This window comes from Benincasa hispida, chromosome 1 (genome assembly GCF_027475165.1).
Source record: "Benincasa hispida cultivar pf3 chromosome 1, pf3_genome.v1.1, whole genome shotgun sequence".
Lineage (NCBI taxonomy): Eukaryota > Viridiplantae > Streptophyta > Magnoliopsida > Cucurbitales > Cucurbitaceae > Benincasa > Benincasa hispida.
Window position 1 is genome coordinate 93617013 of NC_143478.1, and position 25651 is coordinate 93642663.

General features: G+C 39.1%; 1 protein-coding gene across 4 annotated transcripts; it reads left to right on the forward strand.

Moving 5' to 3' along the window:
* The first annotated feature begins 213 nt into the window (after nucleotides 1–213).
* On the forward strand, nucleotides 214–16523 carry PWP2 (periodic tryptophan protein 2). 4 transcript variants are annotated; one of them, XM_039035355.2, is made up of 9 exons: nucleotides 214–409; nucleotides 485–562; nucleotides 731–1968; nucleotides 2332–2583; nucleotides 2669–2761; nucleotides 14038–14409; nucleotides 15000–15344; nucleotides 15569–15796; nucleotides 15897–16523. In XM_039035355.2, the coding sequence occupies exons 3-9, from the start codon at nucleotides 760–762 to the stop codon at nucleotides 16074–16076; spliced, it is 2679 nt and encodes an 892-aa protein (XP_038891283.1). In that variant the 5' UTR covers nucleotides 214–409; nucleotides 485–562; nucleotides 731–759; the 3' UTR covers nucleotides 16077–16523. The 4 variants fall into 4 exon arrangements, with proteins under 4 accessions (XP_038891283.1, XP_090174543.1, XP_038891284.1 ...); XM_039035356.2 differs by having other exon boundaries at nucleotides 254–409; nucleotides 715–1968; XM_090318417.1 differs by having other exon boundaries at nucleotides 250–562.
* Nucleotides 16524–25651: the final 9128 nt, after the last annotated feature.

Below are 25651 nucleotides of genomic sequence, written 5' to 3' on the forward strand. Positions count from 1 at the left end.
GAAATTTTTCCTACCCCTCTTCCATTTCCCATTTTTCACCTTTTTCGGTGATCCTACGAGACTCCGACTCCGTAGGTAAATGGACATCTATGTTTGTAACTATATAATTTTGAATTTTGGGTCGAGCCAAAATAAAATTATTTAAGGCTTTATTTACTTATGTATTTATATCAGTAAATTATATATATATATCGTATATTTATTTATAGGTTTGAGAGTTATATATATAGAAGTTAAAAATGAAGGAAAGAATGATGTGCAGCCTCAGTCCCCCCTCACTCTCGCGCAGACCCACCTCTCCGCCGCTCCCCCTCAGATACCCTCGCTGCCGTCGATCCGGCCTCCCCATCGCTCCCAGTCAAGCCAGTTCGCCGGTCATCGTTCCCGGCCGCCGCCGTCACGTCCGAGGGTGGGTTTCTTCCGTTTTGTTCTTCTCTTTCACAGCTCTCTCTCTCTCTCTCTCATGGTCTGGTTCACTGTACAGCACCGCCGAGCGTAACTATCAAGCCAGTTCCGAATTGTCGCCGACCAATCGCTCAGCGCCGGGATCTTGAAGGTTTAGGTAGAGTGTATTTGTTATTTTTTAGGTGTTTTTGAAACTTTGCATTCCCGTTTGCTTCTCCTTGAGTAATTTTGTCTATTTTTTTTTTTATTATTTAAATTCGTTTTGTTATTTTTGTAATACCCTACCTGTTCGATTTTGAAAAATCAAAGAGGTGAATTTTGGCAGAAACTTTCTCGGAATCATAGTCGCCGGCGATGAATTACAGGTTTCAAAACCTGTTAGGAGCGCCGTATAGAGGCGGGAATGTTCTGATTTCGGAGGATACTCTGTTAATTTCACCCGTCGGTAACCGAATCTCCATTACCGACCTTGTCAAGTCTCAAACGGCGACTCTTCCCCTTCAATCATCTTCCAATATTTCCCGAATCGCCCTCTCTCCCGATGGCGTATTTTTGTTCACCGTTGACGAGAAGAATCGTTGCCTCTTCATCAATCTCCGACGCCGAGTTGTTCTTCACCGTATTTCCTTCAAGAAGCCCGTCAGTGTCGTCAAGTTTAGCCCCGACGCTGCATTTATTGCTGTTGGCACTGGGAAGTTGGTCCAAATTTGGCGTGCTCCTGGGTTCAAGAAAGAATTCTTTCCTTTTGAACTGGTACGAACTTTTGCTGATTGTCATGATAAAGTTACTGCGTTGGACTGGAGTCCTGATGGCAATTACTTGCTTGCTGGGTCGAAGGATTTGACTGTTAGGTTACTTTTTGTGAAGAAATTAAGTGGGATTAAGTATAAACCTCACTTGTTTTTGGGTCATAGAGATTCAATTGTAGGTTCGTTTTTTGGGACCAATAAGAAAACGAATAAGGTAGAAAAGGTTTATACAATTACACGTGACTGTTATATTTTTAGTTGGGGCATTATAGAGAATAATTTGGATGAAATGGAAGTGGATAATTCAGAACCAGCCTCACCGGGGACTCCTAGGAGGGATAGTGAAGGAAATGTGGAGAGTGGTGGGGATGTTAGTGTTAAGAAGAGGAAGAATCTTGGTGCTGGTAATGTGGATACCGAAGTTGGATACTTGCTTAGAGAAAAATGGGAGTTAGTGAGGAAGGATTGTTTTTCTCAGGCTCCAGCGAAGGTGACTGCATGTGATTATCATTGGTACCTTGATATGGTGGTTGTGGGATTCTCTAATGGCGTGTTTGGGCTGTATCAGATGCCCGATTTTGTGTGCTTGCACATGTTGTCAATATCAAGAGAGAAAATTACCACAGCTATTTTCAATCAACATGGCAATTGGTTGTCATTTGGGTGTGCAAAACTTGGTCAGTTACTAGTGTGGGAATGGCGGTCGGAAAGCTACATATTGAAACAGCAGGGACATTACTTTGATGTTAATTGTCTTGCTTATTCCCCGGATTCACAACTATTGGCAACTGGAGCTGATGATAACAAAGTCAAGGTACCCTAATTTATTAAAGATGTACTTTTTCTTTCAAACTTAATTAGCATGATTTGACAGATTGTTAGATTCAATTATGATGAATAACAATAAATATGTTCTACTTCATACTTCTGAATGAAAATAGTGTATTTTTGTGATCTGAAAGTTTAAACACTGAACGGTCGTTGGCTCTTATAGCGAAGTGATTGCATTACTGTGCTTATCAGCTATGTAGTCCAATGACCTATGACTTTTTGTACCCTAATGTGATACCGAGTTTCTCATCATTGGTTAGGAATTATGGTGCCAAATTTGTTTGAGCTTTTCTTTAGTAATTTCTTGTTGTTGGATGAACTGGCTAATGTTACTTGTTTGGTGTAGGTCTGGACAGTTCAATCAGGCTTCTGCTTTGTTACATTCTCTGAGCACGCAAATGCTGTTACTGCTCTTCAGTTTTTGGCAAATAACCACTGTCTCTTGAGTGCATCTCTTGATGGCACTGTTCGTGCATGGGATCTGTTTCGCTATCGAAATTTTAGAACTTTTACCTCCCCTACTTCTCGGCAATTTGTTTCCTTGGCAGTAGATCAAAGTGGTGAAGTTGTTTGTGCTGGAACATTAGATTCATTTGAGGTATCCTTGTGACCTTTATTGGAATATGAGTACTCCCTTCTAGTTTTGTGCTCAAGTCTTGTTTGAAAGTTTGCGTACTTTGTAGATTTTTGTTTGGTCGATGAAGACTGGTCGTTTGTTGGATATCCTTAGTGGGCATGAAGGTCCTGTTCATGGATTGGTGTTTTCTCCTACAAATGTGAGTTCATGGATACATCCGTTTACATTTTGAATTTTCAATTCTAGAATAATATTTTACTTGATGTCTATTTCATGCTGGATCTTTTTTATCCCTTTATTTTCTTTGCTTGTAATGGAGAATGCTCCAAGAAATCTCAAGGATGATTTTATTAATGAATCAAATATGATGGCCAAAAGCCAATTTATACAAGACTGAGGCAACCGATTATGGGTAACCTGGACAACCAGTTACAAAGGGTCCAAAAGCTTAGATAGCCAGTTACAAGCAGTCAAAACTAATTAAAAGATGCAAAACTAAGCTTTAAAATTACATTTTTTTTTTTATAGAATCAATAACTTTCATTGAGAATAAATGAAAGAATACAATGACATATGAAAAACAAGCCCACCAAAACACCCCTACTAAGTAAAATGTTACAAAGAGAATAATTACAAAAAAGCTACGAAACCGAAGCCCAAAGAGACATGAAACCTCGATAAGGACCAAACCTCACAAGGGTCCCTATCCTTACCTCTGAACACTCTATCGTTCCTCAACCCCCAAATATCCCAAAGAACCGCGCAAACCTCAGAAGACCACAAAAAACGGTATTTCTCTCCGAAAGGTGGATAGAGGAGGAACTCCTCGATCATCGCACGAACATCCCTTTGGCCGGCAATCTGAACATTAAACTCATGCAAGAAGCAACTCTAAACAGCCCACGCATACTGACAGTCCGAAAGGAGATGATCCAAGTCTTCCTCTGCCGTTCGACAAAGAATACAGTAGAAAGGCCCCATCGACGAGGTCATCTTCCTAACGAGCCTATCTAAGGTGTTAACCCGGCTAAGCGGAACTTGCCAAGTACATAACCTGATTTTCTTAGATATCTTCATATTCCAAACCACATAAAAAACCGACTTGCTACCAGGGGAAGGATCCAACAACAATTTGAAGAAGGATTTACAAGAAAGTCCTACACTAGGATTTGAACTTCAAACTCGAACAACCCGCCTCTCAACCCTAAAGTTGCACTGATCCAGTAAAGAAAGAAGAGATGCAACCTCTGTCGTTTCCCTTTTGGACAAAGGACGACGAAATCCGAAAGAAAAAGATAGTTTCCAGGCCAAACCAAGAAATCTGAGATTGGACAAATTTTGAAGGAAGACAAATGGTAGAGATGCGAAAAAATAGAGGAAAGAGAACTATCCCCCACCCACTGATCTTCCTAAAATACGTATCCTTACCATCCCCAACAATACAATGGACCAGATGAGAAAAAGTTGGAAGCTCCAAGTGGAATGTCTTTCCACGGGTTTCGGTGTGTGCCTTCAACCCCTTTAGCCACCCAATCAAAAAGGGTGGTTTTCATGCTTGCTCACTATGATTCGATGCCACAAAGATTCGGGCTCAAGGGAAAAACGACCAAAGCCACTTAGCCAACAAAGCTTTGTTACGAATCCTTAAATTGCCAATCTCCAACCCCTCGATCTACAAGGTGCCCAACAACTTTCCAGCTAACCAGATGAGAGCCCCTTTTATCCACCCCCTCCTAAAGAAAATCTTTTATAAGCTTTTTCAGGCTCTTACAAACCAAGCAAGGGGCCCGGAAAAGGGAGAAATAATACAGAGGAATGCCGCTAATCATCGATTTGATTAGAGTTAGCCTGCCTGCGTTAGGGAAAAAGGCTTTATTACACAAAGCTAACCCCTTTCAGATTTTCTCAAAATAAGGTCCCCAAAAAGACGCGGCTCTCGGATTAGCTCCCAAAGAGAGCCCAAGGTAGAAGGAAGGAAAGAACCAACTTCACAACCATACTCATCTGCCCATCTCCTAAGTTTATCTTGCTCACTATTAATCCCCAAAATTTGGCACTTACTACTATTAATTTTAAGACCAGACATTGCTTCAAAGAATCAAACCAACCCATATGATTAAGGATCAAGAGGGAATACTCTTTGCCCCAACAGAACAACATTGTATCATTGGCGAATTGAAGATGAGATAAGGCTACCTTGTTCAAACCAATCATAAAAGGCTCAATAATGTTTCCTTTCACCCCCTTTAAAATTTAAAATAAGTCTACTCATGACATCCATGACGAGTAAGAATAAGGAGGGAGAAAGAGGATCTCCTTGTCATAGGCCCTTAGAAGCTTGAATCGACCCCTTTGGGGTTCCATTGATGAGAATTGAGTATTTCACGTTCCTAACACTGCCCCACATCCACATCCTCCATTTATACCCAAAGCCTTTCTTCATCATCACCTTGTCTAGAAAATCCCAATCGACATGATCAAAATCCTTCTCAAAGTCAAGTTTGAGAACAACACCTTACTTCTTGTGCATACGACAATCCTCAAGGGCTTCATTGGCTATAAGTGCCTGATTTAGAATTTGTCTCCCTGCAATGAAAGCTCTTGATAGAAGGCATCACTTTTCTTAATTGATTAGCAAGAACCTTAGAAGTTTAGACCCATTAGTCTCATAATTGGTGTTTATAAGCTTTAAAATTACAATTAAAGGGAGTACATAAAGGTTCCTACATCAACTCTATCCACCCCAAAAGAACAAACTCGACTTTGAGTTTGATTAGGTTATGTCGAACTGATTTGGTGGATGATAAGGAAAAATGTTTGATACATTAAATGTTGAGCTAATCTTCATGGTAGGCGGTAAGTCAATCTGATATGCATTCGGTCCAAATTTTGCTAAGATGGGAAATAGACCAATCTTCTTGTCAGTGAGTTTAGAATGTAAACCAGTAGGCAATCTTGGCTTTTTTAAATGAACCATAACTAAGTCTCCAACTTTGAAATTAGCTTTTCGTTTGTGATTGTCAACCTATCAGCCTGTGTCTTGGAAGAAGAGTTTGCTGTTTCCAAATGAGCTCGAACTTCTTCATGAATGATTTTTATTTGAACAGCCATAATAGTTGCTTCAACACTAAGATCAACAGAAACGGGCAAATTTGTGAGATCGAAAGTTAACCTAGGGACTTGGGTGTGAACGATTTCAAAGGGACACTTCCCTGTAGAACGATTCACCATGTTATTGAAGGCAAACTCGACTTAAGCCCATTGACGTTGTTTGTCTCTCCTTAGGCAACCTAGGAGGTTACCAAGTGTTCGATTAGTGACCTCTGTTTGTCTATTTGTTTGTGGATGGCTAGTTGAGCTAAAGAGGAGGTTGGTGCCGAACTTTTTCAACAAAGATCGCCAGAAATAACTCATGAACTCGCGTCTCTTTCGAAAACTATGTTGGTATTCCATGAAGTTAGACGATTTCCCTAAAAAAATAATTTGCAACATTCAAAGCATCATTAGTCTTTTTACAAGCTAAGAAATGTGCCATTTTGCTAAAACGATCGACGATTACTAAAACTGAGTCATATCCTTGTCGGGTTCTAGGTAAACCAAGGATAAAATCCATTGATAGGTCTTCCAAAATATTGTTTAGTATAGGTAGTGGGGAGTAAAGTCCTTGGTTAAAACTCGATCCCTTGGAAGTTTGACATATAAAACATCTTTTAACTAAGTTGGCAACATCCTTTTTTAATTGAGGCCAATACAATTTGGATGAAAGAAGTGTTAAGGTCTTGTCTCTATCAAAATGACTAGCTAACCAACTCAAATGGGCTTATTATAAGAGTGACTCTCGAAGTGAAGTGTATGGGATGCATAAAGTGTCATCCTTAAAAAGAAAGCCTTAAAAAATATGAAAATCGTTGGTCCGAAGATGATTTGAACTAGCGTACCAAATACTTTTGAAGTCGAGATCAATAGGGTACAACTCAATTATATGGTTAAAAGCTATAATATAATTTCACCTTGAAGTAGGATTAGGAGTGTACCTTTACGGCTTAGAGCATTTGCGACTTTATTGATATTACCTGGAGTATGTTTGATTACAAAATTGAACTGTTGAAGGAATTGTATCCATCTAGTATGCATGCAATTAATAGATTTTTGAGATTGCAAAAATTTTAAAGAGAAATGGTAAGTGAACAATATAAATTCTTTCCCAAGAAAGTAGTGTTCCCATTGTTTTTAGGTCCTGAATTATGGAGTAAAGTTCTTACGTAGGTTGACCATTTTTTCCTAGAAGTCGTAATAACTTTGACCAAGATCTTATGGGTGGTTTACCATAGTATCTATGAGTTGATCCCACCAAGTGGATGCTCCTCGTTGGAATTTGCAAGCCACAAACTTCACCTTCTTTCTTCTGGAATGTTAGCATATTCTTTCCACCTTTTTTGTCCAATGCAAGAAAGCTTCGACGTCCATTCAACCATCAAAAGTTGGAAGGTTAACCTTCATTCGGTAATCGTTTTTTGCTAAAATTGTTGTGTACCATGTCTCCAACCCATTCTTTCTTGAAATCCACCGTGATAAGTCTCTTCCTCACTCTAAGAGTCTGAATCTTGCATCCAGTAATCGGGGATTTGCATTTCTTGATGTTTGTTTCTTGGTTGATAGACAAATCTTCTTGTTGGTTGGTAATCTTGGAAATTTGCTTATGTTCCATTGTTCTTGTTGTGGATCTTGAAAGGTTCTTGAATCTCCAAAGGCTCGTGTACAGGGGCCTTGCCCTTTTTTTTTAAAATTTTTTATTGGGAAACATTCTGAATAATTTCATTGGTTAATTTTAACCTCCCGTTGCTTTATCCACTTCTCCACACAATCGAGATGTTCTCTCCCTCCCCTCTCTCTCCCACCCTTCCCCCTCCTAAACCCTACCCATGACCTTCACGATGACGTTTGCTGCCATGCTCCTCCTGTTTAGCCATCGACCAACATTTCAACATGACCCTCCCGTAACCTACCAGAAATATTTCCATTTAAAAGAAAATTTTCCTTATTGATATCGACCCATCATCACGAGGCACCAAAGTATACATAACAAAGAAAACAAAAGACAAATCTTTCTCCATTTCTATCCACTGGTGCACTCTTCGATGGATCATAGAGACCATCGAGGCCCTCCTTATTGCACCATTGAACCAAAAATTCTTCAAGGAAATCAGAGTTCATGATCAAGTCAACTGGATAGAAAAATCACGAGCAAGAGAGGCACCCTTTGAACTGGTGAAACTAGACTACAATGGAGGGAAAAATCGCATCATTATACCTTCTGCTGAACAACGCAAAGGTTGGAAACAATTCTCAGATCTCGCCACTTTTTATAGCTCTGACTCTACCAACCACATTAACGTTGGCCAACAACCCACCTACAAGGGAGCCTTCTTTAAAACGGTTGGAGTGAACACCAAAGAGAAAAAAGAGAACAATAAGAACAAAGAAAGAAAGAAAAGATGCCAGAAGCATTGAATAACCAACCAACTACCACCATTTTTTTCTTCTCTACCATCCTAGTCCTCTTCAATTTTGGTACCTTTACCCACAATATTGTGGTCATCAGAAGGAAGAACTTTCATGATGAATGGTACAAAATTCTCAAAGCCATTCAAGCGGAAATCACGACCTATGGATTCCTTTCCCCTTTTCAGCCCAACAAGGCCATTTTGAGATGTGAAGATATGGAACAAGCAAAAATCCTTGGGAATTATAAAGGATGACAGAAGATCGACTCTTACAAAATTCTCTCCTCGGAGCCATAATGAATTTCACTGGGCACAGATTGTTCCTTCCTATGGAGGATGGATAAAAGTTAGAGGCCTTATTGATAAATGGAACATGGAAACTTCTCAATATATTGGGGAAGCTTGTGGAGGACTAATTGATGTGGCAAAAAAGACCCTTAACAGAATGGATATGATGGAGATCAGTCTCAAAGTTAAAGAAACCACTATTGTTTCCTTTCGGCTATGGTGTTGCTCTCCTCATCTTCATCTTCAGTCTTAGTTGTATCGATGGACCCTTCTTTTTAATGTAGATTATCATATAGGGGTTATTGCCAGAATCCATGGCACACCGACCAAACTTCCGGCAAAAAATGGCACAAAGAAAGAGGAATTTTCAAAATTTTCCATTCATGATGATCTTAGACAACAAAAGTACTCTTGTGAGGTTGACAATACTGAGCAAATGCAGCAGAGGTTTCCTTGTGATGTTGACAATACAGAACAACCTGTCACTATCAGCTAGAAATTTGCTCTGCCCACTAACATTGCTTCCAAACCCAACCAAATGCTTGATAAACCACTGGTTAATAATACTTATCGGAGGAAACCCACCTGTCCTTCAACTACAATATCTTCTATCCCCTTTTTGGCCAACCAGATGGGACCTACCTATCTTTCACTACCACCTCCAACTCTCCCTCGGGTCCCACACAACAATCCACTATCCCAACCCTCACGCTTTTGGACCCTACAAGCCTACATCTTGCTCTTGATTTTGGAAAATTAGCAACATATCCCACCTCATCCACACTCCAACCAAACCTTGACCTACCATCCCCATCCGAAATCCCACACATTGACCAAAAAAATGTTACTATCAACCATAAGCCAACTACCTTCATTACTGGCAACAAATGCTCCACAGCTAATCATCCCTCATTCTTCTGAAGTTGACTCTGATTGCTACCTCACTAGTCCTCTTCGGAGTGCCCCTAGATCACCCCGCCACAAGGATTCGCATTGGCAAGACTTCCTTTCCTCCCCACCACCTTATCATAACTCATTTCCCATGAATCCTATGACTCATCTTGCTACTCTGGCACCCTGGTTTGAAGAGTGTGGCCTCTGTATTCGATTGATACCTACATGAAAGGACAAGAATAAACTTATAGAAAAGCAAAAGCCTGCTTATTTGACATCAAGAAATTGGAATGCTCCATTTCTTAGTTAAGAAGGCTAAGGCCTTGATCAGGGAGGGTTCTCAATCATCCTAAAGTTAATTCTCTCTTGGAATGTTAGAGGCCTCAGATTGTGGAGGAAAAAAGCCACCGTCAAGAGACTAATCACCAAGCACAACCCATCAATTGTTATTTTCCAAGAGACCAAAAGCCGAATATTGATCTTGTTTTTATTAAATCTCTTTGGAGCTCCAGAGGGATCGAGTGGACTTCAGTGGATGCTAATGGCCATTCCGGAGGCATTCTCATTATGTGGAACACTCCATCCTTTAGTGCCTTATCAATTATAAAAGGTGCATATTCTCTCACTATCCTTTTCACTCTAGTTGATGGTTACAAATTTTGGTTAACAGGTGTCTACGACCCTCCATATGAGTATGAAAAGAAGTATTTTATTCATTTGCGCCATGATCTCTTCTGCCTTGTGGATGAAAACTAGATCATTGGGGGCGATTTCAACCTCAATCATTGGCCCCACGAAAACTCTAATAGTTGCAGCAAATAGAGATATGCTAGCCTTCAACTCCTTTATTGACCATCAGGAACTCATTGACATACATCTCACTAATGGAAGATTTACCTGGTCTGATTTTCGCACGCCTCCTACACTTACAAGAATTGACCAGTTCCTTTGATCTGATTCTATCATCTCAAAATTCATTGATGCATCCATGAAAAGATTGGACAGGCCAACATCAGACCACTTCCCCCTTCTTTTAACCCTTGGAAACTAGAAATGGGGACTTGCACCCTTTAGATTCGAAAATATGTGGCTAAACCACAAAGGTTTTCTCCCATTTGTTGAAACTTGGTGCAACAACCATCCTTTAATGGGCCACCATTGATCAAGAATCTGAAAATGGCCCCATCACTTATGATCTTGCTGATTGAAGACATTTGGATTAGAAATCAGCTCCTATCCTTCAATGCAAACGAGGAAATCAAGTGGAGGCAAAAGTCCAAAACAAATTGGTTGATTAATGGAGATGAAAACAAGTCCTTTTTCACAAATATGTTGCTGCCAAGAAGAGGAAAAACTGCATCATTGGTTAGAGATATTGACACAGGTCGAATTCATTACATTTTATGAGGATCTCTTCACCAAGAAACCAGGTAATCTACTTATTCCATATCCTCTGGAATGGGATCCTATTAGTCAAGAACAAGCTAGATCCTTGGAAGCCCCCTTCACAGTAATTGAAATTTGGATGGCATTGGGCACTAACAAAAACTCCGGGGCCTAATGGTTTCACATCAAAATTCTCTAAAAAATCATGGAACATTCTAAAATCTGATTTAATTAGAGTGCTCATTTTCTATCAAATTGCCTCAAGAAAATCCTCCCATCTACCATCACAGTCTACCAATCAGCCTTTGTGGAAGGTAGTCAAAGTTTGGATGCATTTTTGATTGCTAACGAAATCATCTTAGATTGGCATGCCAAGAAAATTAAAGGGGTGGCTTTGGCACAAGCTCGACATTGAGAAAGCTTTTGACAAATTGGATTCGGATTTCCTTGATGAATTATTAATTGTAAAGGGCTTTGACACAAGATGGAGACAATGGATCGAAGGTTGCATATCCTCCACAAATTTCTCTATCATTATAAATGGCAAACCTAGAGGGAATTTAAAGCAACTAGGGCTTTATACAAGGTGACCCATTATTACCCTTTCTTTTCATCATCATTGTGGATAGTCTCAGTAAAATCGTCACTTTGGCAGATGCTAAAGTCCCAAGTTCACCTTTAAACATCAATCACCTCCTTTTTGTCGATGACACACTACTTTTCTCCATCAACAATGAGAGGAAGATTGAAAACCTCTTCAATTTGATCACCCATTTTGAAAATGCTTGTGGACTCAACATCAATAGGCACAAATTTGAATTTTTGGTATCAATTGTGAAGATGAATGGGTGGATATATTGCAACAAGATTTGAATGTAAAGTGGGGAAATGGCCTACCATGTACTTGGGTCTGCTTCTTTAAGGAAAGCCAACTACAATAACCTTTTGGCAGTCGATTTTGGACAACAGACAAAAGACTACACTCTTGGCAACACAATTTCCTCTCAAAAGGAGGTAGACTAACCCGTTTGAAAGCAACTTCATCCAATCTACCTATCTACTATTTGTCCCTCTATCGTGCCCATGGAAAAATTATTGATGCCATCGATAAATGTTTTAGAAACTTCCTATGGTCGGGTCATAGGGACAATAAGCTATCTCATTTGTTAAAATGGGATAAATTGAAGAAACCTCTGGATGAAGGGGGATTGGGGATCACATACATTAAACAACAAAACAAAGCCCTCTTTGCCAAGTGGATTTGGCGTTTTCATTTGGAGAAAGAAGTGCTATGGAGAATTTTAATCAAAGCAAAATACGAGTCACATCACTTTGATCTCAAGGTAAACGATTACAAACGCATCTCACCTAGAAGCCCTTGGAAATACATTTTGCATCATCCAGTGTGTTATTGGAGATGGTTCCTCTACAGCTTTTTGGACAGACATTTGGCTTGCTGGTTCTACACTCAAACAGACTTTTCCTACTTTTCCTAGACTCTTTCAGCTATCTAACTCCAAAAATACTTCTATGAAGGATGCTTGGAATGCTATAAATTATTCTAGGTCCCTAAACTTTAGAAGAAATCTCAAAGACGATGAGATAGAGGAATGGGCTACTCTTACCCATCTCCTTCCAAGTTTGAACCTTACTAGTAGAAAGGACCATTGGACATGGAAACTCCACCATACTGGTTTCAATTCAAAGTCTTTATACTCTTCCCTCATGTCCAACCCGCACTCATCTTCGGCCATCTTTTGCAGAAAATTGTGGAGTTGTCCCTACCCGAGGAGAGTCAAGTTCCTCGTTTGGGAAATCACAAATTCATGTCTAAACACTATGGACAGGTTACAGAAACATTGCCCATGGATCAACCTATCTCCCTCTTGATGTTGCCTTTGTCGAATAAACAACGGAACTATTCAGCATGTTTTCTTTGACCGCCCCTTTTCTAAAGGGAAATGGACAAAGTCTTTTTAGCCTTCAATTGGTCTGTGGCTTTTCCAAATGACTTACGAAGTTGGCTTCACCTACTAATCAGTTGGACTCTTTTCAAAGCTATCAAAGAACGTCTCTGGTTAAGCATCATTTGTGCTGTTTTGTGGAAGATATGGGATGAAAGAAATGCTAGAATCTTCCGGGACAAGACCAAGAAAACAAAGGGCATTATTGATACCATCATTCTCACTGCTTTTTTTTTTTTTGGTGTAACGATTTACAGGCTATACACCATCATAGTTTTTCTTTCCTCGTTGCAAATTAGAAACACCCTTTGGACTTCCTGTGAATGGGTTTTTTATGTACACCCTATGATTGGGTCCTCGTGTACCTTTGGATATCTTTGGATATTTCATTTAATTAATGAGCTTGTTTCTTATACAAAAAAAAAGAGAATAATTTCATTGATGATAAGAAATTACAAAAAGGCGCAAAGGCCACGAGAGATTACATAATAGAATTCCATTGTGTGGTAAGAGATAGATGTAAGACTATAATCACAAAAGTGGGGTGATCAAAGAAGTGTGAAGTTCGACACTTTTTTTTCAAAGATCCGGTTGTTCCGCTCATTCCATATGAGCCAAAGGAAGGCTTTAATGATGAATGTCCACAATATCTCCCATTTAGCTTTTTAATGGATGGCCAAAAAGCAATGAATTCAGTAAAGTGAGGGGGTTGTCAGGAAAGACCAATTGATAGTTGAAGCAATGGAGCATTCTTTCCCAAAAGGATCGAGCAAAATCACAATAGACCAATATATACATAATAGATTCACTACTATGTACAGGGGCCTTATCTTTGTTCAGTTGTGGTTCTTGAGTTTACTTGATTCGAATCCCATTCTTGTTTCGCTGTTTTTCAACTTCGTGGGTTGACGATGCATTATGGATATTCATTTGTTGTAGAACTTGTGCCAACATCGACCAGATTTCTCCCATTTCTTTCTTCATTTCGTCGACAAATTTCTCCATAGAAGATAGACGAGTTTCCATGGCTTTGGACGAGGAAGCTTCTGCTTCTATAGATCGGTTGAATCCAAAGAGAATGTGCGATGGATCCGCTTAATGGAGAATGCTCCAAGAAATCTCAAAGATGATATTATTAATGAATCAAATATGATGGCTAAAAGCCAATTTATACAAGACTGAGGCAGCGTATGGGTAACCTGAAAACCTGGACAACCGGTTAAAAGGGTTAAAAACTTAGGTAGGCGGTTACAAGCGGTCAAAACTAATTCAAAGATACAAAACTAAGCTTTATGATTACAGTTAAAGGGAGTACATAAAACTTCCTACATCAGCTTGTGTTTATGTTCTTCACCGTCTTTTTGTCAATAATAAAGATGAGATGTTTTGTTACTATTTTTTTTTCCTAATACTAATCACTCTGTTTGACCATCATGTAGGCAGTCTTAGCTTCCTCATCATGGGATAAAACTGTTCGCTTGTGGGATGTTTTTGAAGGGAAAGGGGCTGTTGAAACGTTCAATCATATGCACGATGTTCTTACGGTGGTTTATCGTTCAGATGGAAGGCAGTTGGCCAGCAGTACATTAGATGGTCAGATCCATTTTTGGGACCCGATTGATGGTATATTGATGTATACAATTGAGGGGCGTAGGGACATTGCTGGAGGACGTTTGGTGACTGATAGAAGATCTGCTGCTACTTCAAGTTCAGGAAAATGCTTCACGACATTATGTTATTCTGCTGACGGGAGTTATATGTTAGCTGGAGGATGTAGTAAATACATCTGTATGTATGACATTGCTGATCAGGTCAGTTTGTTTGCTTTTATTTTTATTTGTTTTCGGACTACTTGTCTTGCATTATATCAAGTCACTTGATTTCAGATATTGACTGCAATCATTTTACTAGTTCGAGGCTTTAATGCAAATAGAAACGTCATATATGACTTGTTTGTTTGATTGGATGTTGTCATGACACCACAAAAGTTATATAAAGTAGAACTATACATGTTCCTTCTGAGGCCCAAGATTGTATAGAATTTCAGTTCCCCTGAATAGGTTTTTAGGCTCTGAACTTTGTGTTGTATCGAAAATCTAGTAGGTTAGCTTGTTTGTTGATCATGTTTTATGTTGGAGGAATCCAGATAGGTTTTTGTCACTTTTGGTTATTGTGTAATTTTCTTTTTATACATTATAATGCCTGAGAAGAACTTGTTCTCCCCCTGGATTCTATTGCTTTACACATGAAGTCAAGAAATTTATTTGGATTTTTGAAACGTGGTGCAACTACTGCTACACTTCACGTTTGTCTTTTAGTTGTCTTTTTCTCTCACCTTTTTTCCTCGTTCATCGTTGCATCATGTTGTGGTTCAGCATTATATCATGTTTTTCTTGCTTAGGTATTGTTGCGGAGGTTTCAAATAACCCATAATCTCTCTTTAGATGGAGTTCTTGACGTTCTAAATTCAAAGAATATGACAGAAGCTGGCCCCTTAGATTTGATTGATGACGATGATAGCGATATAGAAGGAGGAGTTGACCAACAAACACGCGAGAAATTAGGCCATGATTTACCAGGGTCCTTGCTCAATCGTGGACGGCCAGTTGTACGAACAAAATGCTTGAGAATTGCACCTACCGGTCGAAATTTTGCAGCATCAACAACCGAGGGAGTTCTTATCTATTCAATTGATGAATCTTTTATCTTCGATCCAACTGACCTCGACATTGACGTCACACCTGAGGTAATGAATGCAGTTGTATTTGTATACCAATTAGCGTACACAACATAGGTTATTGCCAAGGAAAAAGAAAATTATATTGCAATAAGACAGGCTGAACCACTAAAAGATAATTGATATTTCTGGCATGCTACCAGCTGAACTTAAGTTGAGATTGTTGTCTTGAACTATTTATCTTTCTCTATTATTCATCTTTTTATGTTTATTATTGGTCAATGTTTCTGCAGGCAATCAATGCTGCACTTGATGAAGACCAACCGAGCAGGGCTTTGATTCTTAGTTTGCGATTAAATGAGGATGCTTTAATAAAGAAATGCATCTTCTCTGTGAATCCTGTCGATGTAGCAAAATTAATCCAATCCATCCCACATAGATATTTGCAGAGGTTAGTCGAGGCATTAGCAGAACTTATGGAAAGTTGCCCACATTTGGAGTTCGTTCTACGGTGGTGTCAGGTAGTTTCTTGAGTTCTAGTTTAGATGTAGATATTGTATTTGAGCTGTGTAGAGACTAGTTGTGGAAATGACTGATCTCACCATTAAACTTTTTACTCAGGAACTTTGCAAAATTCATGGCAACTACATTCAACAAAATTCTAGAAACCTACTTCCTGCCTTAAAATCCTTGCAGATGGCTATCACCAGAACACATCAGGATTTGGCTGATATGTGTTCGTCGAATGAGTATTTACTTCGGTATCTTTGCTCGACAAGTGCCAAGAAGGGAATAAGTTAATATCATGGTGGATTCTTTCCTTTCCCAGCATGGTGCCAACCAAGCCAGAATCTTTGTTGAAGAGAAACACTCAGTTAAAAAGCCCCCTGAATGGTTTAGGGGAAGAAGAACCTTCCAGGTTATGCTCGAGTTCAATACGTCGTGATGACTGCTAATTGTTGGGGTAGTAAGTCCTTATCTACCTACAGTTTTGTCAAAATCGTAACTGGTATGAGCAAGATGTATCAGTCAGTAGGGATGGTTTTGTTGTAAGTTAGGCAGGATCTTTTCTTTTCTTCTTTTTCTGTCCTATTTTCTTCCAGTTATAATTGTATTAATATTAATGCCTTTTTAGAGATTGATGGAACATGAAAACGAGTAAAATTAAGACAAATCTCAAATTTATTGAACGTTTGAGGTTCTTCCACCTTTGGCCGTTTTAAATAGCAATTAACAAGCTTATTGAAACCGGCATCTTTTGATGTTCGCATTCATCTCCCTGAATTTCTCGTCTATGGCAAATTTCGTAGGCTATGAATTTTTTTTAGTTTCTTGAGCTAACTTTAAGAAAAAAAAATGTAAGCTATATTCTTTTGGAGTAATGTATGCAATTTTCTCTTCGTTGTGGTAAATGTATTCGAATTTGTTTAGGTTTTTTATTAGATAGATTTTGAAAGTTTGCAATTGTATTGGGGCTAGTTCCAGTTTCTCTCTTTAAATCAATTTAACTAATTTATTCAATAAAATTGCTTCATTTGGTATAAACAGTTGAAATTATATTGAATTACTGCTTGAAATCCAAGGATATATTTGATATCTTCAAAAGTTAGGGGCAAAGTACATAAACCCTCAAAAGTTATGGCAAAATCTTGAACTTTTAAGTTTGACAATATATTATACCAACTAAATCAAACATGTTTGATTTATCAACTTTAAATACAGGTGGAAGGATCTGACAACCACCTCTGAAGAGACCAACTTTGACGACCAACTTTGGGCTTTATAACCAACTTTGGCGACCAACTTCAACAACCAATATTGAGCTTCAACAACCATCTCCGATGATAACTTTGATGACCCAACTTCGACGACCAATTTCAGGCTCTGGCAACCACCTTCAACAACAAAAATCTGATAGCTAACTTCGATAACCACCTTCGTAGGCTCCGACAACCACCTCCACTACAAACTCCGATAAAAATTGTCTTTGATGAGCCACCTTTGAGAGAAACGTTGATGGCCAACTTCGACAACCAATTCTAATACCACCTTCATGCGACCAACTTCTAATTTCAATAACTACCTCTAACTATAAACTCCAGCGAAAATTATCTTCGATGATCTACTGTGATGTCCACCTTTGTGTGACCAACTTTAGGCTTCAAAAACTACCTCAGACGACAAACTCCAGCGACCAACTCCAATACCACCTTCATTGGACCAACTTCAAGCTCTGACAACCACTTCCGACTACAAACTCCAACGAAAATCATCTTCGATAATCAATTTCAACAGCCAGTTCCAACTATAATAAGACTAATGACTGTTAAAGTATGTTGCATGGATGTTGATTATATAATAATAGTATTTTGTCTATATCAAACGCAATATTTATACGTAGAAATTTGTAAAATATATTTGGGTCAGGCGGATAGATGACCTTATTTGAGGGGTCCAAATGACAAATGATCCAAAATTAAAAAATAAATGAGAAATGACCTTCTGCTTATGTCATCACTGTGTGAAATTATCAATGGATTTTTTGTATAAATGACCTCATTTGGGAGGCCCAAAAGAAAAATGACCACTTGTAGAAAAAGTAATGGAAAGTGGTCTTTTGTTGACGTGATCCACACGTGATTTCACCGCTTCACCCCTGAGATGCACCCCGCAGGCTTGGGCCTACCAAGGAACTCAATCCTCGATTACTCGTCACACGATCCTCAATGCACGGTCGTTAGATACCCAGATGCACGATCACTCGATATGTGTGCAATCGACACGTGTATACTCAATCATAGCCATGTCATACTCGATACTCGATTGACTTATACTCAATCATTTTGAACTTTTTGAATTCTTAAACCCATTTGAAGTCCATTATTTCATCACTTCAACTCGTTTCTCAGATTATTCTCTCTCGTCTTCCGATTTTATATCCCTCGATGACTGCACCTTTACACTCGAAATTCTCTTGATTCTCTCTGCATCAGGTAACATTATTCTTTTTGTTTATATTTTGGCATCATTCGTCTCTTTGTTTGTTATATTTTTTTCATCATACACTTACATGTTCCTCGTACTCGACCGATATGATTTTCATTTCAGTTTTCATATCTTGCATGTTTGGCTGGAGCTCAATTTTTTTTTGTTTTGGTTTTCATATTTCTGGAACTTCGGACCGTCTAGAGTTTAGGGTTTGAGTAGGATAAGTCATGAAGGTGGAAAATCAAACCGAATGCTCGATAATCGACCATTTAGTCACATGTAATGTAGCGAGTAAAGGACACTATAAGCATGTATCGTGTATCTGGTATTGAGCAATTGTGTATCGTATATCGTGTATCGAGTATCAAGTATTGTGTATCGCACATCGAGTATCGAGTATTGAAAAAAATGTTTAATTTCTGGTGTTCTTTGTTATTCTGTGCAGTATGGCTAGACAATTCAATATTCCTCCATAGGATCGTTTTCCAAGCCAAGTGATCAGCCTATCCTCTCACATTGGGACAATAACAAAGATTATGAAAGAGATGCTTACTCCCACTCAGCTTGCCCTCTTCAAGAAGACGGTATTTGGGCGATTCGTGGACATGGACATTATCTTCAACAATCCATTTGTCCATTACATTCTATTGAGGGAGGTTGTAGATGATAGGAAGGATTCATGACTTTCGATTTGAATGGTATGATTGTTACATTCTCTAAAGAAGACTTCCTGTTGGTGACGGGATTGTGGCAATCACCTAATCCAACAGTTGTGAGGAAGGGTGAAACACTTGGATCACTGCATAGTAGGTACTTCAAGAATGATTTTGTGGAGACATTCACATTGGTACCATAAAGACAATATACAAGGAGATGAAGTTTGATAACGACATGGATGTTGTGAAGATCACATTGGTCTATTACGCTGAATTTGGTATGATGGAGAGGGAGAAGACGAGGGCAATGTTGACAAGACATTATTAATTGATGTGGAGATTTTGGATTACTTTAATTCCATGGATCGGGGAAACGTGCTATGGGAGAAGATGTTACTTATACTACAAAGAGGATTGAGTGTCAAGGTAGATAACTAAAAAAAGGTCCAAGAACAATAAGAACTACATTGTGAATTACAACCTACCAGGGTTTCCTCATGTATTCGAGGTAATATCCATTCGTTGGCCATATGAGATCTACTAATATCCATTCATTAGCCATACGAGCTCTACTTATTTTAGTTACAATATGACTTACTATTTGTTCTTTTTTTTATAATCATTTATGAATTATGGTAGGTGTAGGCATACGAGATCATATCAACGATTGCTGAAAAAGTTGCAACTCAACTGAGTAGACATGCCAGACCTCGATTCCTGAGGTGAAAGTGTACATACTCATTGTTGACCAAAACAATACGGCGAGACGTGTTTGAGTCCAGCGAGGTTAGTGTACTACATCAATATTTACTTGGATTTAAGATGCATATCACATATAACTAACAAATTCTTTGTTGTTTTGTATAGACAAGGATCACATCTACACCACTGATCATGTCGGATAGGGAGAGGCGGTATAGGGACACTAGGGTTGATGAACGACCCGTATACGAGCGCATTGATGCTGAGACGAGCTCCTCAGAGGCACATAGATCAAACCATGATGAGGATGCTCATAATCACTCCAGTGACTACGAGAGTCATGAGCATCAGTCCCACCAGCCAGAACTCTATGAGCATTAGTCTCATGAGCTCCCTACTGACGAGCATGAGACTCACCCCCTCATAATAAGTCTCACGAGCTCCCTACTTACGAGCATGTGCCCCCAATTAAGGAGCAAGTGTCGCTTCGACCGAATATACCTCATTCGGAGCCCATGAAGGGTGTGGGCGTTCGTACATCACTCCGTGATATAGACTAGAGAGTGTCTATGATGGAGCATAAATTGGAAAATGTGCAGTCAGACTTTAAAGATGTGAGGTCTGACTTGATTGTCCTTCAAGCCGACGTACAAACAATCACCAGCTTACTGCGGTCTTTGTGTCGGGTATGTAATACTATATTGAACTTGTTCTAATGTAAATATATAACATGTAGTGTTTTACCTAATGTACTTCGTACATGATGTAGGGTTTAAACGTGGATTTCATCGAGACCAGTGACCCATTCCAACACCATCCACCGAGTCCCGTGACCTCATTCCTCCACCTTCCACAGAGTTCATTGACCCCATCCATCCACCATCCACCAAGGCCATTAACCCCATCCCTACACCCTCCACAGAGTCTCATGACTCCATCCCTCCACCTTCTATCGAGACCAGTGACCCCATCCTAACACCCTCCATAGAGTCTAGTGACCCTATCCCTCCACCTTACCCTCCATAGAGTCCAGTGACCCCATCCCTCCATCTTCCACAGAGTCTAGTGACCCTATGCATCCACCTTCCACCATATCTAGTGACCTTATCCCTCTACCATTTGTCGAGCCCATCCTCCCCATCATTACAGTATCCACCGTCTCCTTAAGATACCACATCTTTCTATGTTGCTTCCTGAGATACCACCATTTCCACCATTGACACTACCATAGCTAGGATTTCAGTTAAACCCATATAACGAATAGGTGGGTTCACAACCCTCTCACTACATCGAGGTTCTCTCAACTCTTAAGGTGGATTTTACCTACTAGATGAAATTCCATCAACAACTCTTGTTGATGTAGTAGGCTCTTCAACAACTCTTGTTGAAGTTTCAGTAGTTTCTTTGGAAAGCTCACTCAACACGATTTACTTCTTGGACTGTGCTCCCTCAGATAATCCTCCTCAAGAAAAGTAGAATTTGTCGATACAAATACTTTGTTTTCCATAGGATCATAAAAATAATCCCTTTGTGTCCCTTTGAGGTAGCCTACAAATAGGCACAACCTCGAATGTGGTTCTAGTTTCTTAGGATTAGCCTCAAGCACATGTGCTGGGCAACCTCAGATACGGAAGTGACGTAAACTAGCTTTACACCCGTTCCACAACTTCAAAGGTGTTCTGGCAACACTCTTAGAGGGAACACAGTTGAGGATGTAAGCTGCAGCCTCTACTGCAAAACCCCAAAATGAGTTCGGTAAGGAAGCGTAACTTATCATCGATCGAACCATATCTAACAGGGTTTGATTTCTCCTCTCTGATACACCATTCTGCTGAGGTGTACTAGGTGCTGAGAGTTAGGAAATGATTTCATGTTCTATCATATAATTCTGGAACTCATAATCCAAAAACTCTCCACCCCGATCAGATTGAAATGTTTTAATCCGTTTACTTAATGCGTTTTCAACTTCAACCTTGAACTCTTTGAACTTTTCAAAGGATTCCGACTTATGTTGCATTAAATAAACTTACCCAACAATCATCAGTAAAAGTGATGAAATACTCGTAGCCTCCCTTGGCTCGCACATTCATTGGATCACAAAGGTTTGAATGCACTAACTCTAGATGCTCTTTGGCCCTATAACCTTTTCCAGTAAAAGATCTTTTAGTCATCTTGCCTTCAAGGCATGACTCACACATAGGTAAAGAATTTTCTTCTAACTCGTTTAGAAGTCCATTCTTCACCAACCTCTCAATCCTATTGAGAGTAATGTGCCTCAAACGAAGGTGCCAAAGTTGGACATTTTCTTAAGGAGGAACTTTAAATCGTTTGTTTTGATTTACGACAGTTTTAAACATCTTTATGTTATGGAGGGAATTTGTTGCTAACGGCCTTAGCACATACAAATTATTTCCTAGTTTAACTGAACATATTTCAACACCATCTTTCAGACTAAACACTTTATTAACCAAAAAGTTCAGGGTGTATTTATATTCAAGCAATGACTTTACAGAAATCAAGTTCCTCTTTAACTCGGGAACAACGTATACATCATTCAAAATGATAAACCTATTTTATAAAGTCAACCGGAGGCCCCCACTGTCACAGCTGAGGTGATGTGCCCAATGCCAACTCGCATCGTCATCTCACCAGTCTCAAGAAGCCGTTAGGATCTAATCCCCTGAAATGAAGAACAAACATGGTTAGTGGCCCCAAAGTCTATAATCCAAGAAGAATCATCATTCTCCATTAAACAAGTCTCCAAAACCAACAAATGATATTTACCTTGTTTGGCTTTCTTCTTCTCCTTCAAATAACGAGGGGAGTTCCGCTTCTAGTGCCCATCCTGATTTCAGTGGAAACATTTTCCCTTTTCAACCGACGCTGGTCGCCTACCCCGCGGAGTGGCAAATTGTGGGTTAGCAGGCACTTTCCCCTTCCCCTTATTACCCTTCTTCTTCTTCAACTTGCTGGTGCCGCAAGAAGAAGGTGCAGACTTAGTTCTTGAGGTCAAACCTTTATGGAACTTTCTAGATGAACATTTGCCTTACCAACCTTATTCTCCTTTCTTTTCAGCAAGGATTAGAGTGTCTGCAACTCGTTGAGGTGAGTTGTAAGGGTGTAATCAACCCTGTTCAGAACAGCGTTGCTTACAAAGTGTAGGAAGCTTTCTGGCAATGTTTCCAGAATTAAGCTAACCTGGCTGGCCTCAACGATGCGAGACCCATTCATCTCCACATTAAAGTGGACCATCATGTTCAAAACATGTTCATGAACAGATGTACCCTTCTTCATTTTTTAGTTGAAGATGAACTTAAGAGTGTCATGCCTGAGTTACGCAGACGGTTGTCCGAACATTCCCCTTAGGGACTCCATGATCTCACGTGCAGTGACCTTGGGCTCATGCTTCTTGGCCAAAACATCGTTAAGCCTGGCCAAAATATATGCTCGGGCCTTCTCGTTCGCCCGTTTCCATTTCTCATAAGCCTCTCGAACATTTTGAGCAGCGTTTTAAGGTAGAATAGGAGGACACTCCTCCATAAGGATGAACCTGAGGTCATTGACGATAAGTATTGTGTTTATCGTGTTCTTTCAACTAGCGTATTTTTCATCAGTCAGTTTATCGGCAACTAATAAAGCTAAAGTAGCGGTTGCCATTTTAAAAAGTTACTGAAAACAAGAACAAACTTAATGATTCTACTTGCATTACCACTTTTAGTACCAATTCAGGTTTTAGCAAAATATTTCTATTGTACCCTAAGTAACATCTATTTTGCAATGATGTCTCAGCAAGGCAGGACAAAAGTCCCCAGTGGGTTGATCAAGTGCCCCTTCACTGGGATGAGATATTCTCAACCATTAGACAAAAATAACTTCATGTAACTGAATCTAACAGTCACCATTGTTCAGTCCAGAATTTGTTAACAACCTTAACAATTCCGCGTAATTGTAACCCCTCATTTTAGGCCCTAGAGTCCCACCTTAATGTGTCCACCATAGGGAAAAAGTAGATTTGGACAAGAGACTAAAGCAACCCTATCCTTTTTAGAAGATCAGATAAAGGGTTTTGCAAATACAACCATCCTTTAGGGGGACAATCCCAGGGTGCCTTGAGGCGATGCACGAAAACGTTATCCAACCTAATGAGAGAGACCGTGGGATATGTTGTCACATGTCCCACTCCCACTTACTATGAACATTCTTTCTATTCACCTTGTTATTGACCTATCCAAACGCCATCCTTTAAGAAGATACTCTAAGGGTGCCTTGAGGTCGAGGATAGATCTCATGGTGAGAACTTTTATGGAGAAACGTGTAGAGGTTTAAGTGAAGTATCATATACCCCAAGTACCTCCCACTGAATGTTCTAACTAGAGATTCATTAACTTAGTAAATTCGGCTACTGATTTTAACTAAGTGGATGTTTAATTTGCTAAAAAACCAACACTTGCTTTAATAGACTATCATAAAAAATGCATGCATACAACAAGTCTATCTAATTCACCTTTCTAGGTAGGTTCTCAGGTAGGGGTGTTCCATTTTCGTCAGCTTAAATACCCCAGCCTAGTCAGAACCCGACTTAGACAAAAGGTCCCTTATAGATAAATTTGGTATATATTTAATCTTTTATTAGTCAATTTAATCCGATTAAATCGAATTAAAAGATTAAACTTAGGTTTCTAATCTCATTAGAACCGTGATCTTAGGTCTATCTCAATCAAATTTTAAAACTCTTTTAAAAAATGATTAAAGTCTAAATTTGCATGCATGTCTTTCTTATTGATTTTAGTTCTAATTTCATTAATTATAACTCTTATAAAAAAAATGAAACAACTAAAACCAACTACATTGCAAAGCTAGACTAGATATTTATAACTTTTATAAATTAATCTAAGTGCCATGCTTCATGTAATGTTCATACATTACTATATATAACTTTTATATTCATGAGTAATGAACTAAGCACACATGTTAACATACACCCTTGTACTATAACACTTATAATATAAAGATGATGCATGGATATGCTTAATGCATGCATATATTATAACTTTTATATTATATGATGTATGAGCATGCTTTAAAGTAATTTAATCATGCAAACTATTATATTATAACACTTATAATATAAAGATGATGCATGAATAAATGCATAACCTATGATGGATTTTAAAACTATATGATATACATTATGGCATATAATTAAACATACATCACATGTACATTAAAAAAAAATTGATGGACCGGGACAATTAGCCTAAAAAACTGGAAATAAAAGCTATCTATTACATAAACCACCGAGTCAACCGGTTCAAACAACCGAACCGGGTCTTGAACCGTGATAACTTGTAGAAATACAAGTTATTTAGACTGCCTAATCTAGATATTGCGGCCAAAAGAGAATAAATATGCGTCAATTGTATGAAAATTAGCTTCGAAATACAATAATTATGAATTATCGCAATTACACCCACTAACATCTTTAAGATGGAAGGAAAGGAGAATTTTACTTTGTTTGCAGGAAACCGAGTCACCGCTTATGCTCAAGGCTTAAGAGAAACTGATCAACACATCTCTGTCACATTGCGCTCGTTAATCAACAATGAAGAGACGATTAACGCAATTACAGCGCAATGCGATAGTCGATCCAGAGCTGACTTTCAACCACATGCGGTAATAAAAACAAACACCGCATGCGAACACTCGATCGAAAGATGCAGCTGAGCAACGCAAAAGCGGAGGATTAAGACACGTGTACAACCAACGGTTATGCAGAATTGACGGTTTGATTACATAACAGAAGGAATAATTATTCCTCCATCTTCGGAATTTCCATAACAACAAGTGGGGACCACAAGACCGGAGTCAAAGATCCTTACCTATAAATACCCCATAGATTTCAGAGAAAACTTATGCTACTGGATACGGGACTAATTGCTGCTAAAGTGTTGAGAGAAAAGGCTGAGTTGAGTGTTAACTGAAGAAATCCAGGAAGAAGACGAGACAAGGCCGAGAGGTGAGTCTCAGTTT